At 37.5% G+C, this 22550-nt stretch overlaps 2 protein-coding genes across 4 annotated transcripts; one reads left to right on the plus strand and one right to left on the minus strand.

The window, feature by feature from the left end:
* Window positions 1-244: 244 nt before the first annotated feature.
* On the minus strand, window positions 245-18352 carry LOC104421523 (AP-1 complex subunit sigma-1). 3 transcript variants are annotated; one of them, XM_010033497.3, is made up of 7 exons: window positions 18265-18352; window positions 2785-2871; window positions 1347-1438; window positions 1102-1210; window positions 953-988; window positions 688-774; window positions 245-621 (listed from the first exon to the last, which is right to left on the minus strand). In XM_010033497.3, the coding sequence occupies exons 1-7, from the start codon at window positions 18265-18267 to the stop codon at window positions 550-552; spliced, it is 486 nt and encodes a 161-aa protein (XP_010031799.1). In that variant the 5' UTR covers window positions 18268-18352; the 3' UTR covers window positions 245-549. The 3 variants fall into 3 exon arrangements, with proteins under 3 accessions (XP_010031799.1, XP_010031798.1, XP_010031797.1); XM_010033496.3 differs by lacking the exon at window positions 18265-18352 and adding an exon at window positions 3448-3578; XM_010033495.3 differs by lacking the exon at window positions 18265-18352 and adding an exon at window positions 3146-3421.
* LOC104423292 (aldehyde dehydrogenase family 3 member F1) lies at window positions 10999-16695 on the plus strand. Its single transcript, XM_010035804.3, has 10 exons — window positions 10999-11304; window positions 13887-13955; window positions 14216-14312; window positions 14438-14644; window positions 14747-14871; window positions 14949-15053; window positions 15160-15332; window positions 15513-15603; window positions 15747-15896; window positions 16079-16695. The coding sequence occupies exons 1-10, from the start codon at window positions 11032-11034 to the stop codon at window positions 16337-16339; spliced, it is 1551 nt and encodes a 516-aa protein (XP_010034106.3). The 5' UTR covers window positions 10999-11031; the 3' UTR covers window positions 16340-16695.
* Window positions 18353-22550: the final 4198 nt, after the last annotated feature.

Genomic DNA, 22550 nt, shown 5'->3' on the forward strand with positions numbered 1-22550 from the left:
CCAGGGTTCTCAGAGTCGATGAATTTGAACTCAAGATCAGGCTCGAGGAAGTAGATGAAGTTAAGCTTTGAAGGAGTGTTGTTCATGTGATAAGACCAGAGAGGTCCGACGACATGACCTTGATTTTTTGCGAGTGTGATTAATCTCACTCTTCCTCAATACACAATATGTTACTACTGCTTGTTAAAGACAATGAGCTAAATCAGCAATGGGTTAAATCAGTAGTAATGCTACGTTATCTTAAGGCAGGTTTACAAAAGTAATTTACGACACCACGGCAAGCTGCCAGCGGGAATTTCTTGCTTCATGTTGAACACACAATAAGAGTGGCATCATTCTGTAAACTAATTATGTAAAAAGAGTCTCAATACATGTAGCAGCACTACATGAAAAAATGAAATTTAAAAACACTGAATGGTGACAAAATATGTGGAAGACGAATGACGTATATGCAATTGATGCTGGGTGACCAATTTTCCTCCAGCTCATTCTCTCGGTTGCCAGATCAGTTGGAGATTCGGAAGTCGATTGAGAGAGGAAGCAGTACCCTCATTTGCTGGCCTGAGCAATTATGTTGCTGATGGAATTAGCCTCCTCTTTGGCAGTCTCCACCAAAGCATCCTGCGATTAAGAATCAGTCAGGGGCGAACAGAACCTCCAACTCCGAGTAAAAGGACAGGAACGCACCTGCCCAGCTATAAGTCGAGCAACAGTTTTCTTGCTCGACTCCTGAAGTTCGCCAGCCAGCAGTAGCTCATCCAGAATGTAATAAGCCTAGTAGTTTGAGGTTCATTGTCAGAATCACATTCACATTACAGAGAAGGCAAGGTAGCTAAATTGGCTGTAGGGGAGTTAAAGCATGCACTAAGAGCAAGGCCAGTGAGAGAAGAATCTATCCGTCTTTTGTGTGGTCGAAAAGAGGATCCCAGCAAGGGAGGTTTAGAGTCCGTACCTTGTGGAAGTTGAAGATCAAGTCCAGCTCGCACACCTAATAAGGAAACGAAAGAAGGCACCAAAAAAGGTAAAAATCTGTCAAACCAACTTCAACTCATAATAAAACTCGGAATCTTGCTCTTCATTCTTCAAGATGAAAAAGCTTACACTTCCAAAGTAGCGATCTAAAGTTTCCACATAGTGGTGGATTATTTCAAGCACCTCCAGTTCATTGTCGCCCTGGTTGATGCACATACAGAAGTAAAGGCTGGCATACCTGACCACATCAACAAATGACATAACAAACTGCATATTTCAGTTCTTAAGCAAACTCCATTGCATGACTCATTGCCAACTACTGAATTACAGAATGTACAGACAGCTAAAAGACTTTGCAAAAACTGTAGGCATACCTTCTATAAACAACTTTCAATCCTCTCCACTCGACAAAGTTGCAAAGTTTGGGTCCTCTTGCAAGTACTTCACCACTAATCTCTCGAATAACCTAACAGCATAAGCGTACATGAAATAATAGTATATTAGAATGGGAATATGTTACTCACAGCATGATGGAGACATTCAATAATCAGATGAAGCAGGATTTGTTACAAACTAAGCACAGTTCAGAAGTTCCAGTAACATTTTATAGGTCTATTGAGGATTTGAATTACCATATGCACGAGAAATAGCCCATATTACATATCAACAAATTCTCTCCCGGTGGAGACTAACATTAGCAACTAGAAATCCTCACTGAACAGCAAATAAAAAGCTAATGGAAGTGGCATTGATATAGCATGGCTCAAGGTTCCACTAGTAATCGATGGTGCAACTGTCAAAGGTCATCCAGTGAAGGAAATATCTATGACTATTCACTAAAGGGACTGTCCACAAATTATCCAATGAGGGAGACAAGCTTGGTGGTTTCCTTACTTTTTTTTTTAATCGACAAGTCTAGAGTCCCTACTGATAACTCTCAAATAACTAGATCAACATGAATGACCAATCTTAGAGGAAGCACTAGAAGAGAAAATAGAGTAAGATAGTGAAGCAGACTCTCATTTTCAATTATCGCACCAAGAAGCATCAAGAGAGCAAGTTTTCTTAATTCTGTATTTAAGGCCGTAGACATAAAATTTCCGAGTTCTTATGGTGCCTTTTTCGCTCAGCTGCGGAAGTATCCCTCTGGACATGGTTGCTTAGCCTCCTTTTAAGCGAAATCCTAGTCCTGTTTCTACTACATAACACCCTAAGCTAAAAAAAACAAACAATCGCACGCTTAAACTTTCGCGAGCTTTCTTAAAAACCCCTTTGACAGGATGAAACTTGACCAGTATTACCTCAAACGCTTCTAAGAGGGAAGAAAAACTGAAAACAAATATCTCATGGGACAAAATTGCTAGTTTTATAGGCATTTTAGACATTGCTAAAATGCAAGATTGATAAACTTATCACTGGTGCTACTATGAGTGTTCTTTCTTTCCATCTCTCCATACATCAGCCAGTTAAGAAAATTCATGCGCTCCTTCAAGAGAATAACTTTTACTATCCATATCCGTGATGCAACTGTTGTAATTCTTGTTTGAGTCCAGCACTTCATGTGAAAAGGAAAAGCAAACGCATGAGGTGATGAGAGAATGCACGCCACATACTCAGAAGCTGGTACAAGCAAAGGGTTTTACTGGACCACCTCCCTCGCACAGATTATTTTCCACATACTGTTCTTAACGTAGTTTGAGTATTTCTTTTGAGGTCATATTGTCCAGATTAAAGTCAACAGGGAACATGATCTACATTTAAAGCCATCCGCACAGATCACAATTTTCTCAGGACCGTAAGAAATGAAAATACCTTAGTCCTTTCCTTCTGAGGATAAGCTGAATACCACTTTGTCAGCCTCACTTTACCCTGCCTACTTATGAGAAGCACGAAGTGAATCTGAAAATCGAGGACGAAGCAAAGCAATTACACTCAAAGCACGACGTGCAATACAAATGCTTATATCTCCCATAATCATTCAACAACAAATCCATTCCACATGAAAACAGATATCAACGAGCAACGTCCTCAAAGATGCGATTTTTAAGGGTCCTACGCAAAATCACGACCAACCCATTAACACAAATGCCCCAATCTGCACCAGATCTAATGCAATTCGACAAGGAATTGGACTTAAGCTATCGGGGCTCGCCGGAGGATGACAAGATCTCACCAAAAGAATCAATAGTTCCACAAGATCACACAACGACAATCGAAGCAACATTCATTCCTCCTTCCAGGCTCGCTCGAGATCTCACATTTCCGCGGTCACTCGGCTCAATCTCTTGCGACAGCCAACGGAATTCAACTCAAAACTTAAAAGTCCATTAAGAGCAGAATGCAATGCGAGATTTACGAAGCTTCCCCGCGAATGGAAAAGCTAGAAAGTCGCAGAAGCAAGACATGGACAGCTCAGATCCGAGCTGCAAAACTGCAAGTAGAATGCAGGAAGACGAAGGGAGCAACGATGCATACCATCTTTCAATGCAGAGATGCCAAAGCGAGTTCGTTAGGCGACGCGTTCGTTGCTCATGTCCGTTTCAGAAACAGAGAGAGGGAAAATTCTAAGGGCGTGCATGGAAACACTCCAAAAAAAAGTGTTTCCGGCACACTTCTGTACAGAAAGTGTTCCCTAACAAAAAAGGAACAGAAACGCGTTTGGTTGCGTTTCTGTTCTTTTTTTTTTTTTTTGTTTCAAACGAAATAAAAAAAAAAAAAAAAAAAAAAAGTTGTTTCTCCTTAAAGTTAAAACACTTCCGGAAGGAACAAAAGAACAAAAATCACTCTTCTCTCTCTTCTTTTTTTTCTTTTTTTTTCTTCTTTTCATTTTGGCCTGGTCGCCGGCCTCGGCCATGGCCGGCGACCCATTGTCGAGGCTCGGCGTCGCCGCACGGGGCGAGGCCGAGCCTCGCCATGGTCAGCGAGCTCGGGCTCGCCGGAGCTCGCCGGATCTGGGCGAGCCTCGCCCAACCACGGCCGGGCTCGGCCTCGCCAGGCCGGCGAGCCTCGTCGTGGCCGGGCGAGGCTGCCCCGACCACAATGTCGGCGTCGCCGGAGGCGGTGACCACCAAGAAAAGAAAAATAAAAAGAAAGGAAAAATTAAAAATAAAAAAAATGTTTAAAAAATTAAAAGAAACAAAAAAATAATAAAATTTACCAAACGTGTTTCGTTCATTTTTTATTCCCGATCAAACGTTACCAAACGTGTTCTTTTGTTCAAAACGTTACCAGGAACAAACACTTTTTTTTTTTGTTTCTAGCTCCTGAAAAAAAAAGAACAGAAACAAATCCATGCGCACCCTAAGTGACGTCCTCAAAGTATTACAAAAATTCTGTTGTTAGAATCATAAAATCTTGCTTAGAGCAACCAAATTAAGAAAAGCATTGGTAAATTTTGATAATTAAATTTAACTGGGAATTTATTTAGGGTGTACTTATTTCACAAAAAATATTGATTCGGAAAATATTATTCTAAATATGATCTTTCGTATTATTTGAAATAATGAGCCAATGAAAAATGTTTTCATTATCTTAATCATTTTCATGGATGATGAAAATATTTCTCATTTATTTATTTCTGCGATCTATTGTTTTTAGGAAAAAAATTTCCAATTCATTCATTTTCTAAAAAACAAATGGAGTCTTAGTCTATAAATTGTTGATAAATTACCGATACTCTTTACAAAAGTGCTAATACTTATTTTATTTCATTTTTAAATTACCAATCATTTTAATAATTTATGAATAATAGCTTGTGTTAAGGTTACTGACCTTTTTCGTTAGAAATGAGAAAATTGTCCAAAAAGTACTAAACTTATTGCATGATAGTCAATTAAGTCACAAACCTTCTAATTGTGTCACTTTTATCATAAATCTTTTGATGATTTGTTAATTTAATATAAACCTTTTAATTGTACAGATTTAGTGATAATTTTTTTGAAAATTTGCTAATTTAGTCCCAATTTTTTTGAGATTTGCCAATTTAGTTATTTCAATAGTGAACACCGAAAGCTAGTGTTAATGTAAACAATTTTTGTAATTTTTTTTTTTTTAGATTTTGTTCTATTCTTTCTGTTTTTTTCCTAACTCTAGGCTCACGAGGTTGTTAGTCGACCCTTGCCCTCACCCAAATCTAGGCGAGGGCCCCTAAGAAAAGAATTGTATAAGTCAACATCGATTGTACCCTCAAGATAACACTAATTAAATAGCTATGTCAGTAATTTTCGACCAAAATTGATTAAGAGGATTGAATTAACAAATATTAAAATATTCTAGACTATATTGACAAATTTTCCAAATGTTTAGAACTAAATTGAAGTCAAAAGGTTTCAAATTATATTAAACAGTTGAAATATTTAGGATTGAGTTGATTGTTTCACTTACCAATATTTGCCTCATTGTTTTGAAATAATAAACTCTTTCAATAATTTATCGACATTTACTTGTTAAACTTATCAATGTGTTGTTAGTTCTCATAGGAAAATTACCGACCTTAAATTGAGGGTGTAGCAACTTTTCATAGATTAAGTTACCAAATAATGAGTTGCTAAGATTGTTTTAACGATACCAACTGTTTTCAATAATTTACCAACATTTGTTTGCGAAGCTTACCAGTGTATTGAAATTACTAACGAAACTACCAACTTTTAAGTTCACTTAACCTCGTTTAATTGATTGCTTAAAATTACCAACCGTTCCAATAATTTCTTACATTTATTTGCTAAACTTAAGTTACTAACTCTTATTATAAATTATCAACTACTATCTAAGTCATTCCCCATGCAGATTTTATCTTTTGACAATCAATGGCTATTTGTTGAGCTGCACCAATATAAATTAGTAAATTATCGAGTAGGTGGTAATTCCAAAACTATCAAATAAACGTTAGTAATCAATTTAAATAAGAGTTGATAATTTAAAATAAATGTTGGCGTCTTAAGCTTTGCAAATAAATCTTGGTATATTGGAGTAGTTGGTAATACGAAGATAATTGGTAATTTCATATAAGAGTCAGTAAATTAAGTTTTCAAATTAAATATTGGTAAATGGTTGAAGTTGTTGATGATTTTGAAGGCGGTTGGTAATTTCGTATAATATCACTTTAACATGATGGTAACTTCAACGAACAAAAGTTAGTAAATTCTACGAGCTTTTGGTAATTTTCAACATTGAAACAAATGTCAATAGGTGGACTCATATAAGGAGAAAATTACCAGAAAAATTTTCAATCTATTGTATGCGACCAATTCAAATCCAAACCGTTTAATTTAGTTAATTTAATTCTAAATTGTTTGATGATTTTTCAATGACATCATGTCAACCATTTTTAGCTCACTAACGTAGATGCCGACGGTCTTGTGTGGCATGACCGACACTAGCATGGACAATTTTTTGTTTTGTTTTATTATTATTTTATTATTATTATTTTAAACTCTAGGCCAATGAGGTTGCCAACCGACCTCTTCGGCCTTCACCCGTGGCCCCAAGGGCATTCCTGGGGCCTTGTCGGCTAGAAATCCAACTAAGGAAAAAAGAAAAAGAAAAGAAAATAAATTAAAAATTCTTTTAAAAATTACAAAAATTATCTACAATAGCGTCAACTTTCTAATGTTGTACAACTAGCCGTCCACATTAGTGATTTCATGCCAAAATTGGTCAGAAGAGTTGTATTGACAAATCCTTAACTTCAAGTTGTACTGACAATTTATTAGTAAACTATTGAACATTTGGTTATTTCAAAAATCAAACAAATAGGGTAATGACTCAAATAAGAGTTGCAAATTTCCTGTAAGAGTTTGCTATAACTTTAACAAGTTGGTTTATTTAACAAAACGGTTGGTAATTTCAAACAATTAAATAATTATTCGTAAGTGGACTCATATAAAAGTTAGTATTTTAAAAAAATAAATAAAAGTTAACAACTATAACACTTTGTTAAATTCAACAAATAAAAGTTAGTAAATAATTGGACGCGTTAAGTCTTTCAAACAATCAAATTAACATTAGTAAGTATACTCAAATGAGAGTTTGTAATTTTTTTCGTAAGAATCAGTAACTTAAACAAGTTGATAAGCTACACAAATAAATATTGGTAAATTATTAAAATAGATGACAATTTAAAACAACCAAACAACTGCTGATACTTTCATAGAATGGTGGTAATTTACAAGTGCATTACAGGCTAAATAAGGGCGCGTTTGGTAACGTTTTTGTTCAAAAATTGTTCTAAGGGACATAAATAGAAAAAACTATTTCTGCTCCGGGGAACAATTTTTGAACAGAAGAAGGCATTTTGTAAACTTGTTCCGGAAATAAAAAATGAACAGAAACACGTTTCCTAAATTTGTGTACTTTTTTGTTTCTTTTAATTTTATTTTTCTTAATTTTCTTTCTTTTTCTTTTTTTCTATTTTTCTTCTTTTGGCTAGTCGCCGGCCTTGGGCCGGCCGACGAGGGCTGGCGACCTCGCCTAGCCACGGCGAGGCTTGGGCTCGCCCAACCTTGCCCCGCGCCGGCGAGGCTTGGGCTCGCCCAACCTTGCCTTGCGTTGGCGAGACTCGGCCTCGCCTTGGCTAGGCGAGCTTGGGCTCACTCGGAGAGCTCGAGCTCGCCCAGCCAAGGCGAGGTCGCCGGACCTCGATGGTCGGTCGCCAGCCTCGGCCATGGCCGGCGACCGGCCAAAGAAAAAAGAAAAAGAAAAGAAGAAAAAGAAAAAAAGAAAAAAAAAAGAGAAGAAAAAGAGAGGAGAGAGAAAATTTATTCTTAAAAATTGTTCCAGATTTCTCATTTCTGTTTCAAATGTGTTCCTAGGAACAAAAAAATAGATTTGGAACAAAAACGCAAACAAATGCGTTTCTGTTCTTTTTTTTTTCCCTGGAACAAAAAAAGGAATTTTTTTGTTCATAAACAGAAAAAAAGAACGTTAACAAACAGGGCCTAAGTTACCAGTCAAAAATTTGTTACCGATGGGTTTTGATAGTTACCAGCACTCTTCATATTTTATCAACATGGACTAATGTTCCAATGCTTTGCCTAGGGAAAAATAGAATTGTCTCATACACTCTCTCTTGATAGAGTATGAATGGCGAGGATAAAATATATCACGTGCATTATGATTGACATGATTAATCAATCAAGCGTGTTGCATTTGCTAATCGATTTTTTACGTTACTATTTATGCAATCATCATATCAGATGAACTAACTTTGCTTTTCAAAACATTTTGATTATGTTCACATAACGATCACTAGTAATTATAGTTAATATATGTCCAAAAACATTGCGAGAGCCTGTACTCAAAGAAAAATCATAGTTTTCAGTACATCATATTAATGTGTCTTGTAAGTTCCATAATCGGTGTTTTGATAGTTGAAATTTTCTTGATAAGTTATTATTGGCCATATAGAGCGTGGAAATAGTGCAGGGTGCGCCTCTGCGAGCGGCTGCAGGGAGTATCTCCAATAAAAAGAGAGAACAAGAAGAAGACAACTTAACTTCTTCCCATGTATGTGATGATTAGATCTTCAAGCCATTGTCCCATTGAAACCATGACTCTGAAAGCGCTAGTATTACCACCTAGAGGGGGTGAATAGGTGTAAAAATAAATTAAGCTAATAAAAGCAGTAAAAGTTATTTTTTTCAAACAAAGTCTAACTGACACCAGACTTCTGATATAAATTTAGACTCAAATAAGATGTTTTGAAAATTAGCAGAACTCAGAAAAAATATTGCAACAATTAAATCAAGGAAACTAAGGGAAGAGAAAATTGGACACAAAAATTATAGTGGTTCGGCTTAAGTTAAGCCTATATCCACTCTTCCATACTGACAGCCTTCTGGCTGAATTTCACTAAGGAATCAAAAGAGACTTACAACGATTTGAGTACGATCACTTTTTTTTTTTTGGGTAAAAATCACTTAGTGAAGAGTTTCTCTTTCTTTCACTAAGTCATTCATTTTGTGTTTTTCTCTCACTATTGATGAAGAACAAGCGATTGGAAAGCCTTCAAACTTTGGAATTTTAATTTTCACGCACTCTTTTAAATGGACCAAATGACCTCCTTAAATACTCCTCTACGCATTTCTATCCGTTGGCATTTTCCAGAGAAATTTCTTCCAATCAACCCATCAGACATAATTGATTAAGGAAATCTTATAGCCGTTTGAAAATTGAGGTGAAAATCCAATGATTCTGGTTGCCCTTACAATCAGAATCAAAGTTTTTTTTTTTTTTTTTTTTTTTGACCTAGGGAATCCGCCTACTGTACCAACACGGACAGCCCGAAAGGGCGGGGGTAACAGGGGGTAAACCCTGGGGGCAACACGTGCTAACCACCACACACGTGCCACTGGGTAAGTCACCCTGCAACGCCCGAGAATCGAACTCCTCCCCTTGCGTTAGGGGGAGAAGTTCGCCGCCAGCAGCGCCACCCGAATGGGTGGTATCAGAATCTAAGTTTTCATAAGTAGATACTTTCCAAAAATAAACTTATCCTCGAAATTGATTTTATCAATCCGTGATTGATTTCATCAATATATTTAGAAAATGTAAGTGAGAATCTCTACCATAAAGCCTGATATTAAGGATAAATCTTGCACGTATTGAATCCTTATTGAAAGATCAATAATCCCGAGTTTGATTATATGTCCGTTCTTGAATTGGGTTCAGTTTAGATCTTCGTCATAGTAGAAAAGACTTTTGAAGTAAAATAAACTTTAACAACATTTCACGATATAACTCTAGTATCCTTCAGAGTAAGAGTAAGAATAAGAGAATGGAAATTTTGTTAACTTCAAAACCCGATAGGAGTTTTCTCAACAGACTCAATCCTGAGTTCATATTTACCTCTGCCCTTGTGCTTCGGACTTAAGCATTAATCAATGACGATGATCCTACATCTTCAGTTAGAGTGTATTGCTGTTACGTAAAATACTTCATGGGTCGAATTCACATTGATCCCTTGGGATCCAATTTTTGAACCCGGCCGCATTAAATACATGATATGGTCCCAAAAAATTAGGTAATTCATGACTCATGATGTGGGCCTCATAGTTAGCGAATGCATAGGACGGGCAACGACTACCATTTAATTCCAGTGGACAATGGACAGCCATACATGCTTGTTTAGGGAAGAGAGAAGAGGGAGGGGGGCGGGGTGTTCCAATTCCATATCGTCTTCGTTCACACCTGATGATAATTATGAGTCGTTGGCGTGTTGCATCGGTAGAGTGAAGAGCTTGTCTAGGATTCTTTGGAAAACTTGAATTAGACGGAGTCCTCATTCAATGTTAGTACGATAGTTCCTGTTCAAAATGACAGTAGGAAAAGACTACTTCTACTATTAGGATTAGGACCACAATTCCTGTTCCAAACACTAGTAGGAAAATATTAATTTTTATTTTAGAATTATGGACTGACATATCGATGTTAAGATTTGCTTGTGTATACAAAGAATCCATTCTGATTGTTCCAATCACCATGTGTACATGTTCCGTTCGTTTAAACATCTTGATGTAGCATTGTCGAATTGCTTAGTTAACATTTTCTCTGATCACCACCCCTCCCGTGGGCCGAGTTAGAAGCTCCGAGGATGACCAAATGATGCCTGGTAACCTTTCTACCTGGTGCAAATCACCGGTTCTTCACAGCGCAGCTCGCTTTCACGTCTCGGTCTCCTCTCTCTCTCGAACTATGATCTGATTAAAAGTCGAGCCAGCTTAAATTCGCGCCTACATCTACCATCATCAAGATCAAACGACAGCGACGGGCGGAAGGGCCAACGCGCGATGGACGAAGCTACACGAATGCCAAGGCCGGGGAGGGTACAGTGCCACACCGGGGCGAGCCGTCCTTTTCACGAATTTACTCTTGAATGCATTCGGCGCCCTTCCTCGCGTTGCTTTCGCCCATACGTACATCATACATGTGAAGAACGAAGATGGTGCAGGATGCGACCCGGATTTTCTTGCTTTCTTTTACTTTTATCGTCTTGTCCTTTCCGTGCCTTTTTGGGATGGATAAATTGAAGACGGTCAGTAGGGGTAAGTAGCATTTCCATATATGAACGGACCCTCCAAGAAGCCAAGAAGAACAGCACACATGCCTCAGTTCATCGAGAGAGACATGGAAGACGAAACTAAGGCCCCGGAGGAGATGGAGAGAGAGCTCGAGGAGATGAGGGAGTGTTACAGGAGCGGAAGGACGATGGAGGCCTCTTGGAGGAAGTCCCAGCTCAAAGGTTTGCTTCGACTCCTCAGGGAAAGAGAGGAGGAGATCTTCAGGGCCCTCCATCAGGACCTGGGCAAACATCCTGCGGAGGCCTACAGGGATGAGGTTAGAGGTGGCAAAATGGGTCTTAAACCAATATATGACCCATTTAAATCATAAATGGATTATATACGGGTCACTTATTTTTTGACAAAAAGTAGTTAAATGGGTTTAACAATTAAAATTTTTGATAAGTAGGTGGGTCTTAAATGGGTTTTAAATGAGTTGGATTTAGAATCCATTTTCACTCAAAACCTCACAATCTCTCACTTCTCTCTTTAGCTTTATAAAAATACTTTTTTTTTTTTTATAAAAACTGAAATTATAATTTTTTTTATATTTTTTTTTTTTTTTCTTTCTCCATTCGCCGGCACAGGTGAGCCTCGAACTCGTCGAATCTGGCAAGACTCGAACTCGCCGGTGTCGGGCGAGGGCGAGGGGCGAGCTCGAGCTTGCCCGACACCGGCGAGTCTCGAGCTTACCATATCTAGAGAGGCGGATGCCTTGCCGACGTTTGGCGAGGCTCGAGCCTCGCCGATCTAGCGAGACTCGAGCTCACCGGTGTCGGGTGAGCTTGAGGCTCGCCTTGGCGACTGTCGGCTGTCGTCATGGCCGATGGCCGGCCAAAGAAGAAGAAGAAGAAAAAAGAAAATTATATTTAAAAAATAAAAAAATAATTAAAAATTGATTTAAAAATAAAAATATTTAAATTCAAATTTTTAAATAATTAATTTAAAAATTATAAAAATTGTCCATTAAATTTGTGTTGTATAAAAATATTTTAGCCATACAATTTTTTTAAATATATATAAAAAATAAGCTTTCTTAAGTTTAGTTAAATATGTCGGGTATGGGTAAAAATTTTTGCATTGCAATAAATGGGTCATAAACGGATTAAATGGGTTGATTTGGATCGGACCATTTATGACCCGACCCAAACCCGACTTGACCCACCCATTTAACGGGTCTAGATGAGGTGAACCTGGATTACATTGGCAGCACTTCCTTCTTAATGAGGGATTCCTTTATGCAATGAATCTCCGAAATATGTAGGGCCTGAGGTGACTTAAACTTGAAATAACCTACATGAATACGATCATCTTTTTTTCGTATGTTGCTACGTGTGTTTGGTGCTAGTTGGCCGGTTGAGTGGGACGGTCTCCTTGTCCCAAACATATAAGATAATCATCGAAGCTTAGGCCTTGTTTGGTTTGGCTTTCAGAAGAGACTTTGGGACTCTAAAGTCTCTTGGCCAAATGCAAACGTGTTTGGTTCGGTTTTTTGGGCGACTTTGGCAAATTGCAATTGCATCTCCAAATAGCTCTAAGGGCCTTTAGCTCAATGTAAGGTTTGAGGTACCTTGGGAAGTTGTATTTTGAGAATGCAAATAGCTCAGCTATTATTCATCTTCTTCGACTTCTCCAATGGACCGCTGCTGATTGGAGGTCGACGACCACCAGCCAAGGGGTGGTGCGTGCCGGCGATCGTCGCTTGAGGGTTGCCTGACCCCAGCGACCGTCGCCGAACCTTAGGTGATGTACGGATCGCGCGACCCAAGCGACTGATGGCTTGAATTGCGCGACCCAAGTGGCTGCCTGAGGTCGTGCAACCACAGACTATCGGCCCCAGTTGTCAGCCGCCTGAGGTTGCACGACCGATGCTTGGGTCATGCGCTTGAGGTGGGCAACCTCAGGCAATAGCAACTGGGGGCGATTTGGCCATCCGGTTTTGTTTTTTTAATTTAACAAAAGTCAATTCCGAACTACCGCCTGCGGTGGCCTAGCTGGATAAGAGCTCTCATGATGTCTACCCAGGACGGAGGGGTTCAAATCCCGCAGGATGCACGGGATCTTAAGCGTGACGTTAGGGTGGTGGGTCATCTGCTAGCGTCAAGGTCCTCTAGCGTCAAGGTCCTCTGCTAGCGTCGCCCCAAGGTTTACCCACTAGCTACTGGTTGTACGGGTTCCCTGGGAATCCAAAAAAAAAAGTCAATTCCGAACGCAATTTTTACCAAACAATATATTTTGCCCAAAGTCATTTCACAATGCACTTCAAAACTACAATTTACCAAACACTATTTGCATTTTCACAAACCTCTTTAGCTTGAAGGTATTTGCATTTTCCCAATGTCATTTGCCCAAAGCTGAACCAAATGGGTCCTTAGATACTGAGAGAAGTGCAAATTCAGCAGATAATTTGCACCCAAGATTTGAGTGAAGATGACGAACACGCTAGCATTCGATCAACGTAAAAATTTGGGATAAATTTATCAGTAATCACATAGTGTTCACTTAAAGATGTGACAAAGTGGATACTTAAAGTAGCCTAAACTGAAATATTCTCAACTATAATCAAGACAAATTACCGAACGAGAACGGTGACAGGTTCTTTTAGTATATCATCTGGGTTTATGGAACAAAACTTGGAAACGGGACCCTTAACGGGACTAATGTAGTGTCACTGCATCTAACAGCTTGAGTTTTTTGGTGGAGATTATGTGTATCGTTTGCCAACAATTGTTTACGTCCCCTCGACATTTTTTAGGGTTTCTCTTCGTGGCTTTGCATTTGTGGAGTTCGTCCTTAGAGGCGTCGTTATGTTCACCGACATTTTGAGGAATGACCATTCATTTACGGTTACATCTGCAGATAGGAAGCTTGATAAAGTCTGTGAACTATGCATTGGACGGCTTGAAACGATGGATGTCCGGCAATAAGGTGAGGGCTTGCACTTTTTTGCTCAAGATGAATGCTGAGTGTGCACTTGGAGAGCGTTCCTTGTAACATTCACAGAACGGAACATGTCGCTAGTTATATATGGTGATAAATGATAGTTCGAACAGCTAATCCTAGCATTCCGACAGGCTCTGGGGTTCCTCCTGAATTACATCCACAAAATCAAACCAATATGCCTATTATTATACTGCAGATCATACAACATGATAACATTCTCTTAAGATTTTGTATATGATTGATAGGCTAAACTGCCAAGACTCGCATTACTCACTACTGCGAAGATTCTTCCCGAGCCTCTTGGTCTAGTGCTGGTAATCTCATCCTGGAACTTTCCAATCGGTGAGGATAGTAGTTTTTGGAAGGTTAACTTATGAAGGCTGATTAATTTTTGGCTGGGTGATATGTCTTGGTTATCAATCAGTCTCTGTGCCTGATAATATTTGGCCATATGTTTATGTTTATAGGACTGTCCTTGGAACCGCTGATAGGAGCGCTAGCTGCAGGCAATGCCGTGGTTTTGAAACCTTCAGAGTTGGCTCCGGAATGCTCTTCTCTTCTAGCCAATGCTATTCCTCATTATTTAGACGACAAAGCTGTGAAAGTCATTCAAGGTGGTCCTGGCACCGGAGAACGACTTCTGCTTCAAAAATGGGACAAAATATTCTTCACAGGTTCAAAACACCCTTGTTTGAAGAATCTCTCCTCCAATATTCATGTTTGACTCAAACCCGTCCCATGGATGGTTTAGCATTTTCGGTTTCTGAAATTCGTAGGGAGTGCCCGGATAGGACGGAAAGTCATAGCGGCAGCAGCGGAGCATCTAACGCCCGTTACTCTGGAGCTTGGTGGAAAATGCCCTGCCGTGATAGACACTCTCTCCAGCTCTTTCGACAGAAAGGTGATTTTGCTTTTCTTGATTCCAGAATGACCTTGCAAGTTATCTCTTTCAGTTCCTTTTGTCCTATTAATTATCAGGTGGCTGTGCAACGAGTTCTTGGGGCGAAATTTAGTTCCTCAGCAGGACAAATATGCATTGGAGTGGACTATGTCCTAGTGGAGAAGAAATTCAGTTCCTCTTTGGTATGATAATGATGATGATCTGTTATTTCCTTCTTAGGTGTTCGATGTTTTATTTGCTTGGCGATACTGATGTTATCTTCCTTGCATTCTTTCCTATTCTATTCAGGTCGAATTGATGAAGATGATGATGAAGAAGATGTTTGGAGAAAATCCAAGGGAGTCACAAAGTGTTGCGAGAATCGTGAATAAGCATCATTTCTTAAGATTGCGGAGCCTTTTACTCGATCCTCTGGTCAAATCTTCTATCGTCTACGGGGGATCAATGGATGAAGAGAGCCTGTAAGCCGTCTCTTCCACGTCGTCTTTTCTGCTCCAACTCGAACTCTTGAATGAAGAAACTTTGTGATTAATGATGCTATCTAAGTACAGGGAAAATTCGACCCCAAAAAAAAAAGAGGGGAAAAATTTGCCTACAGATGATCAATTTCAAGTGCAGTGATTATCTAAGTACATATGCAGGTTCATTGAGCCGACGATCTTGATGGATCCTCCACTTCAAGCGGCAATCATGATGGATGAAATCTTCGGCCCATTACTTCCCATTGTAACCGTAAGATGCGTTAAACCCGAAAAAGCAATTCATCAATTTGTTTTATGCCATTTCTTCAAAAATCAAGTGGTCGTCGAGCAATCAGTGGCCAGCTGAATACCAATGCTGGTGCAATCTGGTATGACGTTATTTTGTTTTGACAGCTGAACAAGATAGAAGACAGCATCGAGTTCATAAACTCGAGGCCTAAGCCGTTAGCCATCTATGTCTTCACTAAAGACGAGCCGCTGAGGAGGAGCATGGTATCGAAGACATCGTCTGGGAGCATCGTATTCAACGATGCAATCGTTCAGGTTTACCTCAATCCTATATAACATCTACAAATACCTAAGCTACCGGTGCATTTTTGTCGGTCTTTAAAGAGCAAATTAAGCATCTTTTGCTGGGGCTTGTAGTTGTCTACGTTAATGTTTCTCAGTAAGGTCTTAGAAATGTTAACGAAGAGACTTTTTCGTTCGATTTGCGTATATGTCAGTGTCTAGTCGATACTCTCCCATTCGGTGGAATTGGTGAGAGCGGGATGGGCAGATATCACGGGAAGTTCTCCTTCGACACCTTCAGCCACCAAAAAGCAGTAATGAGAAGAAGCTTCCTCGTCGACGTCTGGTTCAGATTCCCGCCTTGGAACGATCACAAGCTGCAGCTCTTCCGGTCGTCATATCACTATGACTACCTCGGGATCGTTTTGACCGTGCTGGGCCTGAAGAGGACGAACAGAGCCTCGAAAGGCATCTAGACATCTAACCGAGCATGCCTGCCATGTCCTATGAAGCATCCTCGTTAATCTAAAGAAGATAATTCCATATATGGCATCAACTGGCTGCGTTTGCAAAGCTTCCAGCGTCCGTCACTCCCGTATCTTTCACTGAATATGTATGGTGCAACCTTCTACCACTTGAGAATTATGAAGAGATTGCTTTATACATGCGCGAGGAAGAGGGTTGCTTTGCGATAGATTCAGCTTTCTTTAGAAGATCATTTCACGTACCAAACTCCTGCTGTCTCAAAGATCACAAACCAGATCCTCTAGTTCCGAGTTCATGTACTATTCCACATTGCGAAAGCACGTGTTCATCGAGTTTAGCAATAGATTGACACCTCTGATCTGGTTCAATGCAGGAATCGTAAGTCTCCATGTCGTTCCTTGCGCTCGGACTTCGATCTTACTGTACCTAGTAAGTCTCAGTCGGAAACGGAGACATCCGTTTGAACCTGAGCCTAGGAACCCTCATCAGGAAAATCAGTAACCAGTGATGTTGAAAAATATTAGATGACATGAAAATAATGATATATTTATTGAAAAAGATTAGAAGATAAAAATAAATGTTAAGAGGCGTGCAAGCAATGTTCTTAAGATAAATTTGCCCTTTGGAGTATGAAACTCGATTTGTATATCCTCTCAAACCTTCTTCTATATTATTTTGTGCTGAATATTAGAAGCAACAAAATGATGTTATGTGTATAACCAAACAAGGAAATGATAGATACGTAACCGGACAGGAAAAGAGAAATAAGAATATTCTGGTTTTAAATTATTGATATCACTTTTCAATTATGTTCATAGTAATAAAATATAGGTAAAAGAAAAAGAGAGCCGTTAAGAAACAGTTATGAATAAATTGGTAATTGAATAAGAAAATAACCCTTCTATAGCTATTATAAAATAATGAAGAGTTTATGTAGAAATAAATGAAACGTTAGAAAGCCATCATATCACTGTTATATAGTTGTTACACGGTTGTTACATGACCGCTAAATAACAGTTATAAAATGTAACAAAATTGTTTTATATTAAATGGCACAAAAATTGTTGTAATTTGATAATGGTAAAAAATTGTTACAAAAATTAGTAGCTTACAATTTTTCAAAAATACCAAAATATCCAACAATCCCCACATATTTGAAAAAGTTTTGAAAATAAAAAATATAATAATTGTGGGTTATTGGAGAGTAATGTATCAAAATTTGTGCTTGTTAGCTTATGAAGCAACCCTAAAATGAATGAAATATAATTCATGAAATTATTGGTGAAGTTTGAAACTTCTATGAACTAATAATTTTAATAATTTCTTTTTGTGAATTATAATTTTCACTAATTACATTACACTCCCACAAATTTTACTATTCAATCCAATTTTGCGCTAATAGGCCATGCGCGTGCTTGGTTTATGCTCTAGAGACTATTGCCAATAATTCTCATAGGCTCCACACTTATATTGGTGATTCCATCAAGTGTATATATCCTACAATTTAATACACCACTAATAATGGTTATGGAATTTCATTAAGAGCCTAGCTTAACCGTTTTTTTCTTGCAATTTTGCACTATTATCACCTTAATAGGGACACGATTTTTTTTTTTTAATGGTGCACTAGATCAACAAATATTTTGTTATTATCGAATCAACATTCATTCCTCCGTCCAGGTTCGCTCGAGATCTCACATTTCCGCAGTCACTCGGCTCAATTTCTTGCGACAGCCAACGGAATTCAACCCAAAACTTAAAAGTCCATCAAGAGCAGAATGCAATGCGAGATTTACGAAGCTTCCCCGCGAATGGAAAAGCTAGAAAGTCGCAGAAGCAAGACATGGACAGCTCTGATCCGAGCTGCAAAACTGCAAGTGGAATGCAGGAAGACGAAGGGAGCAACGATGCATACCATCTTTCGATGCAGAGATGCCAGAGCGAGTTCGTTAGGCGACAAGTTCGTTGCTCATGTCCGTTTCAAAGAGAGAGAGAGAGAGAGAGAGAGAGAGAGAGAGAGATGGGAAATTCTAAGTTTTCCATTCTATGTCACGTCCTCAAACTATTACAAAAATTCTGGTGTCAAAATCATAAAATCTTGCTTGGTGCAAGTAAAATAAGAAAAGCATTGGTAAATTTTGATAGTTAAGTATTAACCGGCAATTTATTTAGGATGTGTTTATTTCACGAAAATAATTGATTCGGAAAATATTATTCTAAATATGATCTTTTGTATTGTTTGAAAAAATGAGCCCATGAAAAATATTTTCATTAACCTAATAATTTTCATGGACGATGAAAATATTTCTCATTCATTCATTTCCGTGACTAATATAGACCGTCACTTTTAGGATAAAGTTTTTCAATTCATTCATTTTCTAAGAAACAAACGGAGCCTTAGTCTATAATTTGTTGATAAATTATTGATACTCTTTATAAAAGCACTAATATTTATTTTATTTCATTTTTAAATTACCAAATAATTGCCGACGTAGCTCATGTTAAGGTTACTGAACTTTTCTTTAGAAATGAGAAAATTGTCCAAAAGTGTTAAATCTATTGCGTGATGGTCAATTAGGTCACAAACCTTCAAATTGTATCAATTTTATCATAAATCTTTTGATGATTTATCAATTTAATATAAACCTTTAATTGTATTGATTTAGCGATAAATTTTTTGACAATTTGCTAATTTAGTCATAAATTTGTTTAGACTTACCAATTTAGTCATTTCAACCAATTTTATTAGGAAATCACTACCTTGAGGTCTAGTCAACACCGACATGTGACGAGTTAGTATTAATGTAAACAATTTTTGTAATTTTTTTGTTTAAATTTTGTTCTTTTCTTCTTCTTTTTTGGCTAACTCTAGGCTCGCAAAGTTGTCAATTGACCCTTGCCCTCACCCCAATCTAGGCGAGGGACCAATGCCATTGTCTGTGGTTGGCAAGGGCGATGACACCCTCATCAAAACTAGGTCAGAGTTCAAAAAAAAGAAAAGAAAAAAAATTATTCAAGTCAACACTAGTTGTGCCCCCTAAGATACCACTAACTAAACAGCCATGTCAGTAATTTTCGACCAAAATTGGTCGGGAGGACTGAATTGGCAACTCATTAAAATATTCTAGACTATATTGATAAATTGTTAAAATATTTAGAACTAAATTGAAGTTAAAATTTTTCAAATTATATTAAATAGTTGAAATGTGTATGATTGAATTGATCATTTCACTTACCAATATTTGCCTCCTTGTTTTGAAATTATAAACTCTTTCAATAATTTATGGACATTTACTTGTTAGACTTATCAATGTGTTGTTAGTTCTCATGGGAAAATTACCGACGTTAAATTGAGGGTGTAGCAACTTTTCATAGACTAAGTTACCAAATAGTGAGTTTTTTTTTTTTTTGGTTGTTACCAAATAGTGAGTTGCAAAGATTGTTTTGAAGATACCAATTTTCAATAATTTACCAACATTCGTCTGCGAAGCTTACCAATATATTAAAATTACTGATGGAACTACCAACTTTTGAGTTCACTTACCCTCGTTTAATTGATTGCTTGAAATTACCAACCGTTCCAATAATTTCTTACATTTATTTGCTAAACTTAAGTTACTAACTCTTTTTATAGATTATTAACTACTATCTGAGTCATTAACCCAATGCAGATTTTATCGTTTGACAATCAATGACTATCGGTTAAGTTGTGTCAATATAAATTAGTAAATTATCGAGCAGGTGGTAATTTCAAAGCTATCAAATAAATGTTAGTAACCAATTTAAATAAGAGTTGATAATTTAAAATAAATGTTGGCATCTTAAGCTTGCAAATAAATCTTGGTACATTGGAGTAGTTGGTAATACAAAGAAAGTTGGTAATTTCACATGAGAGTTAGTGACTTTAATACAATGGTAAATTCCCAAATAAATGTTAGTAGATAATTGAAACAATTGGCACTTTTGAAACGTTGATGTAATTTCAGACAAAAAAGAAAATTGATGTGAAAGTTGGTAACTAACTTAAACAATAGTTCGTGATTTTGTGTAAAAGTTAGTAAATTAAGTTTCGAAATTAAATGTTGGTAAACGGTTGAAGTTGTTGATGATTTTGAAGGCGGTTGGTAATTTTGTATAATAGTACTTTAACACAATGGTAATTTCAACGAACACAAATTTGTAAATTCTACGAGCTTTGGTAATTTTCAACATAATTGAAACAAATGTCAATATGTGGACTCAAATAAGAGAAAAAATTACCGGAAAAGTTTTAAATCTATTATACGACAGCCAATTCAGACCTAAATATTTTAATTTAGTCAATTTAATTCTAAATCGTTTGACAATATTCAAATGATGTTATGTCAATCATTTTTGACTGAGAATCATTGACATGGACGCTGGTGATTTTGTGTGGCATGATTGGCACTAACATGAGCAATTTTTTAATATATTTTGTTGTTTTATTGTTTTTTTTTTTTTTTTTTTAAACTCTAGGCCAATGAGGTTGCCAACCGACCTCTTCAACCTTCGCTCGTGGTTGGCAAGGGCATTATTAGGGCCCTGCTAACCACAAATCCAACTAAGGAAAGAAGAAAAAGAAAAGAAAAGAATGAAAAATTCTTCTAAAAATTACAAAAAATATTCATGTAAGTGTCGACTTTTTTATGTAATACAACTAGCGTCCATGTCAGCGATTCATACCAAAATTGGACAAAAGAGCTATATTGACAAATCCTTAACTTTAACACGTTGATAAGTTGTACTGATAATTTATTAGTAAACTACGAACATCGATTATTTCAAAAATCAAACAAATAGGGTAATGACTCAAATAAGAGTTGCAAATTTCCCGTAAGAGTTTGTTATAACTTTAACAAGTTGGTATATTTAACAAATAAAAATTGTTGATAGATTATTGCAATGGTTGGTAATTTCAAACAATTAAATAATTATTTGTAAGTGGACTCATATAAAAGTTAGTAATTTTTTTTTAATAAAAGTTAATAACTATAACACTTTGTTAAATTTAATAGATAAAAGTTAGTAAATAATTGGGCGCGTTGAGTCTTTCAAACAATCAAATTAACATTGGTAAGTATACTCAAATAAGAGTCTGTAATTTTTTTTGTGAGAATCAGTGACTTAAACAAGTTGATGAGTTGCACAAATAAATATTGGTAAATTATTAAAATAGACGACAATTTAAAACAACCAAACAACTGCTGATACTTGCATAGAATGGTGGTAATTTACTAGTGCATTACAGGCTAAATAAGTTATCAATTGAAAATTTGTTACCAATGGATTTTGATAGTTACCGGCACTCTTCATGTTTCATCAACACGGACTAATGTTCCAATGTTTTGCCCATGGAAAAATAGAGTTGTCTCATACACTCTCTCTTGGTAGAGTAAGGATGGCGATGATAAAAAATATCAATTGCATTATGATTGACATGATTAATCAATCAAGCGTGTTACATTTCCTTATTAATTCGTTATGTCATATGTCTTTACTATTTATGTAATCATTATTGTTAAATTATGTTTCGAGTTTGGATTTATACACACAAAACATTTACATATTGTAACAAGAAAGCATGTCCGCGGAGCATTTAATGAGAAGTGGCGCGTGATAGGAGCCGAAAGAATCCAGCCCTAGATATCAGCTTCACGTTGGAAATGATGGCCACGATCCATGGGTTGACTTTTGTGACCCTTCTCATTTGACAGCATGAAATCATTCTGAAGAGTTTTTTTTTTAACAAACATTCTGAAGAGTTGACCGTCCGAATTTTTCTACGTCATTAAATGCACGCACATGGCCATGTGCGTGCATTCCCATAGAAACTGGCGAGCATTTGCTGCTTCAGAAGCCTATCTTGTAGGCGCCGAATCCTCTCTCTCTCTTCTTGGTCAACTTTTGTGGACTTCTTTTGTCTTTTTGTGGATAGACAAAGAAAGAAGAGGGAAGCAGAAGCTATTCTCCTCGTGCCAGTGCATGATGGTCATACGCTCACAGGCCAACATTAACTGCATGGAGGCATATGCTTTGAAGATCAGCACGGTGTTGACATTTCTGGAGTACAATTTTGATTTGTTTCCTTCCCTTCCACCGATAAAAGGAGAGAGCTTCTGAGGACGAGGCAGCAATGAGAGGAAAGAGCTCGAGAGAGAGTGAGAGGCGTGAGCTCATAGA

The sequence above is a fragment of the Eucalyptus grandis genome, chromosome 10 (assembly GCF_016545825.1).
Source record: "Eucalyptus grandis isolate ANBG69807.140 chromosome 10, ASM1654582v1, whole genome shotgun sequence".
In the NCBI taxonomy this organism is placed as follows: domain Eukaryota; kingdom Viridiplantae; phylum Streptophyta; class Magnoliopsida; order Myrtales; family Myrtaceae; genus Eucalyptus; species Eucalyptus grandis.

Excerpts from the sequence above, each read along its gene's own strand:
- LOC104423292 (XM_010035804.3), top strand. The coding sequence starts at position 11,032 with ATGAACGGACCCTCCAAGAAGCCAAGAAGAACAGCACACATGCCTCAG. Across the intron at positions 15,054-15,159 it reads AGAAATTCAGTTCCTCTTTG|GTCGAATTGATGAAGATGAT; the intron begins GTATGATAATGA and ends TATTCTATTCAG. Across the intron at positions 15,897-16,078 it reads TCAACGATGCAATCGTTCAG|TGTCTAGTCGATACTCTCCC; the intron begins GTTTACCTCAAT and ends CGTATATGTCAG.
- LOC104421523 (XM_010033495.3), bottom strand. The coding sequence starts at position 3,196 with ATGTTGCTTCGATTGTCGTTGTGTGATCTTGTGGAACTATTGATTCTT. Across the intron at positions 989-1,101 it reads TAGATCGCTACTTTGGAAGT|GTGTGCGAGCTGGACTTGAT; the intron begins GTAAGCTTTTTC and ends TTTCCTTATTAG. Across the intron at positions 775-952 it reads TGATCTTCAACTTCCACAAG|GCTTATTACATTCTGGATGA; the intron begins GTACGGACTCTA and ends TCAAACTACTAG.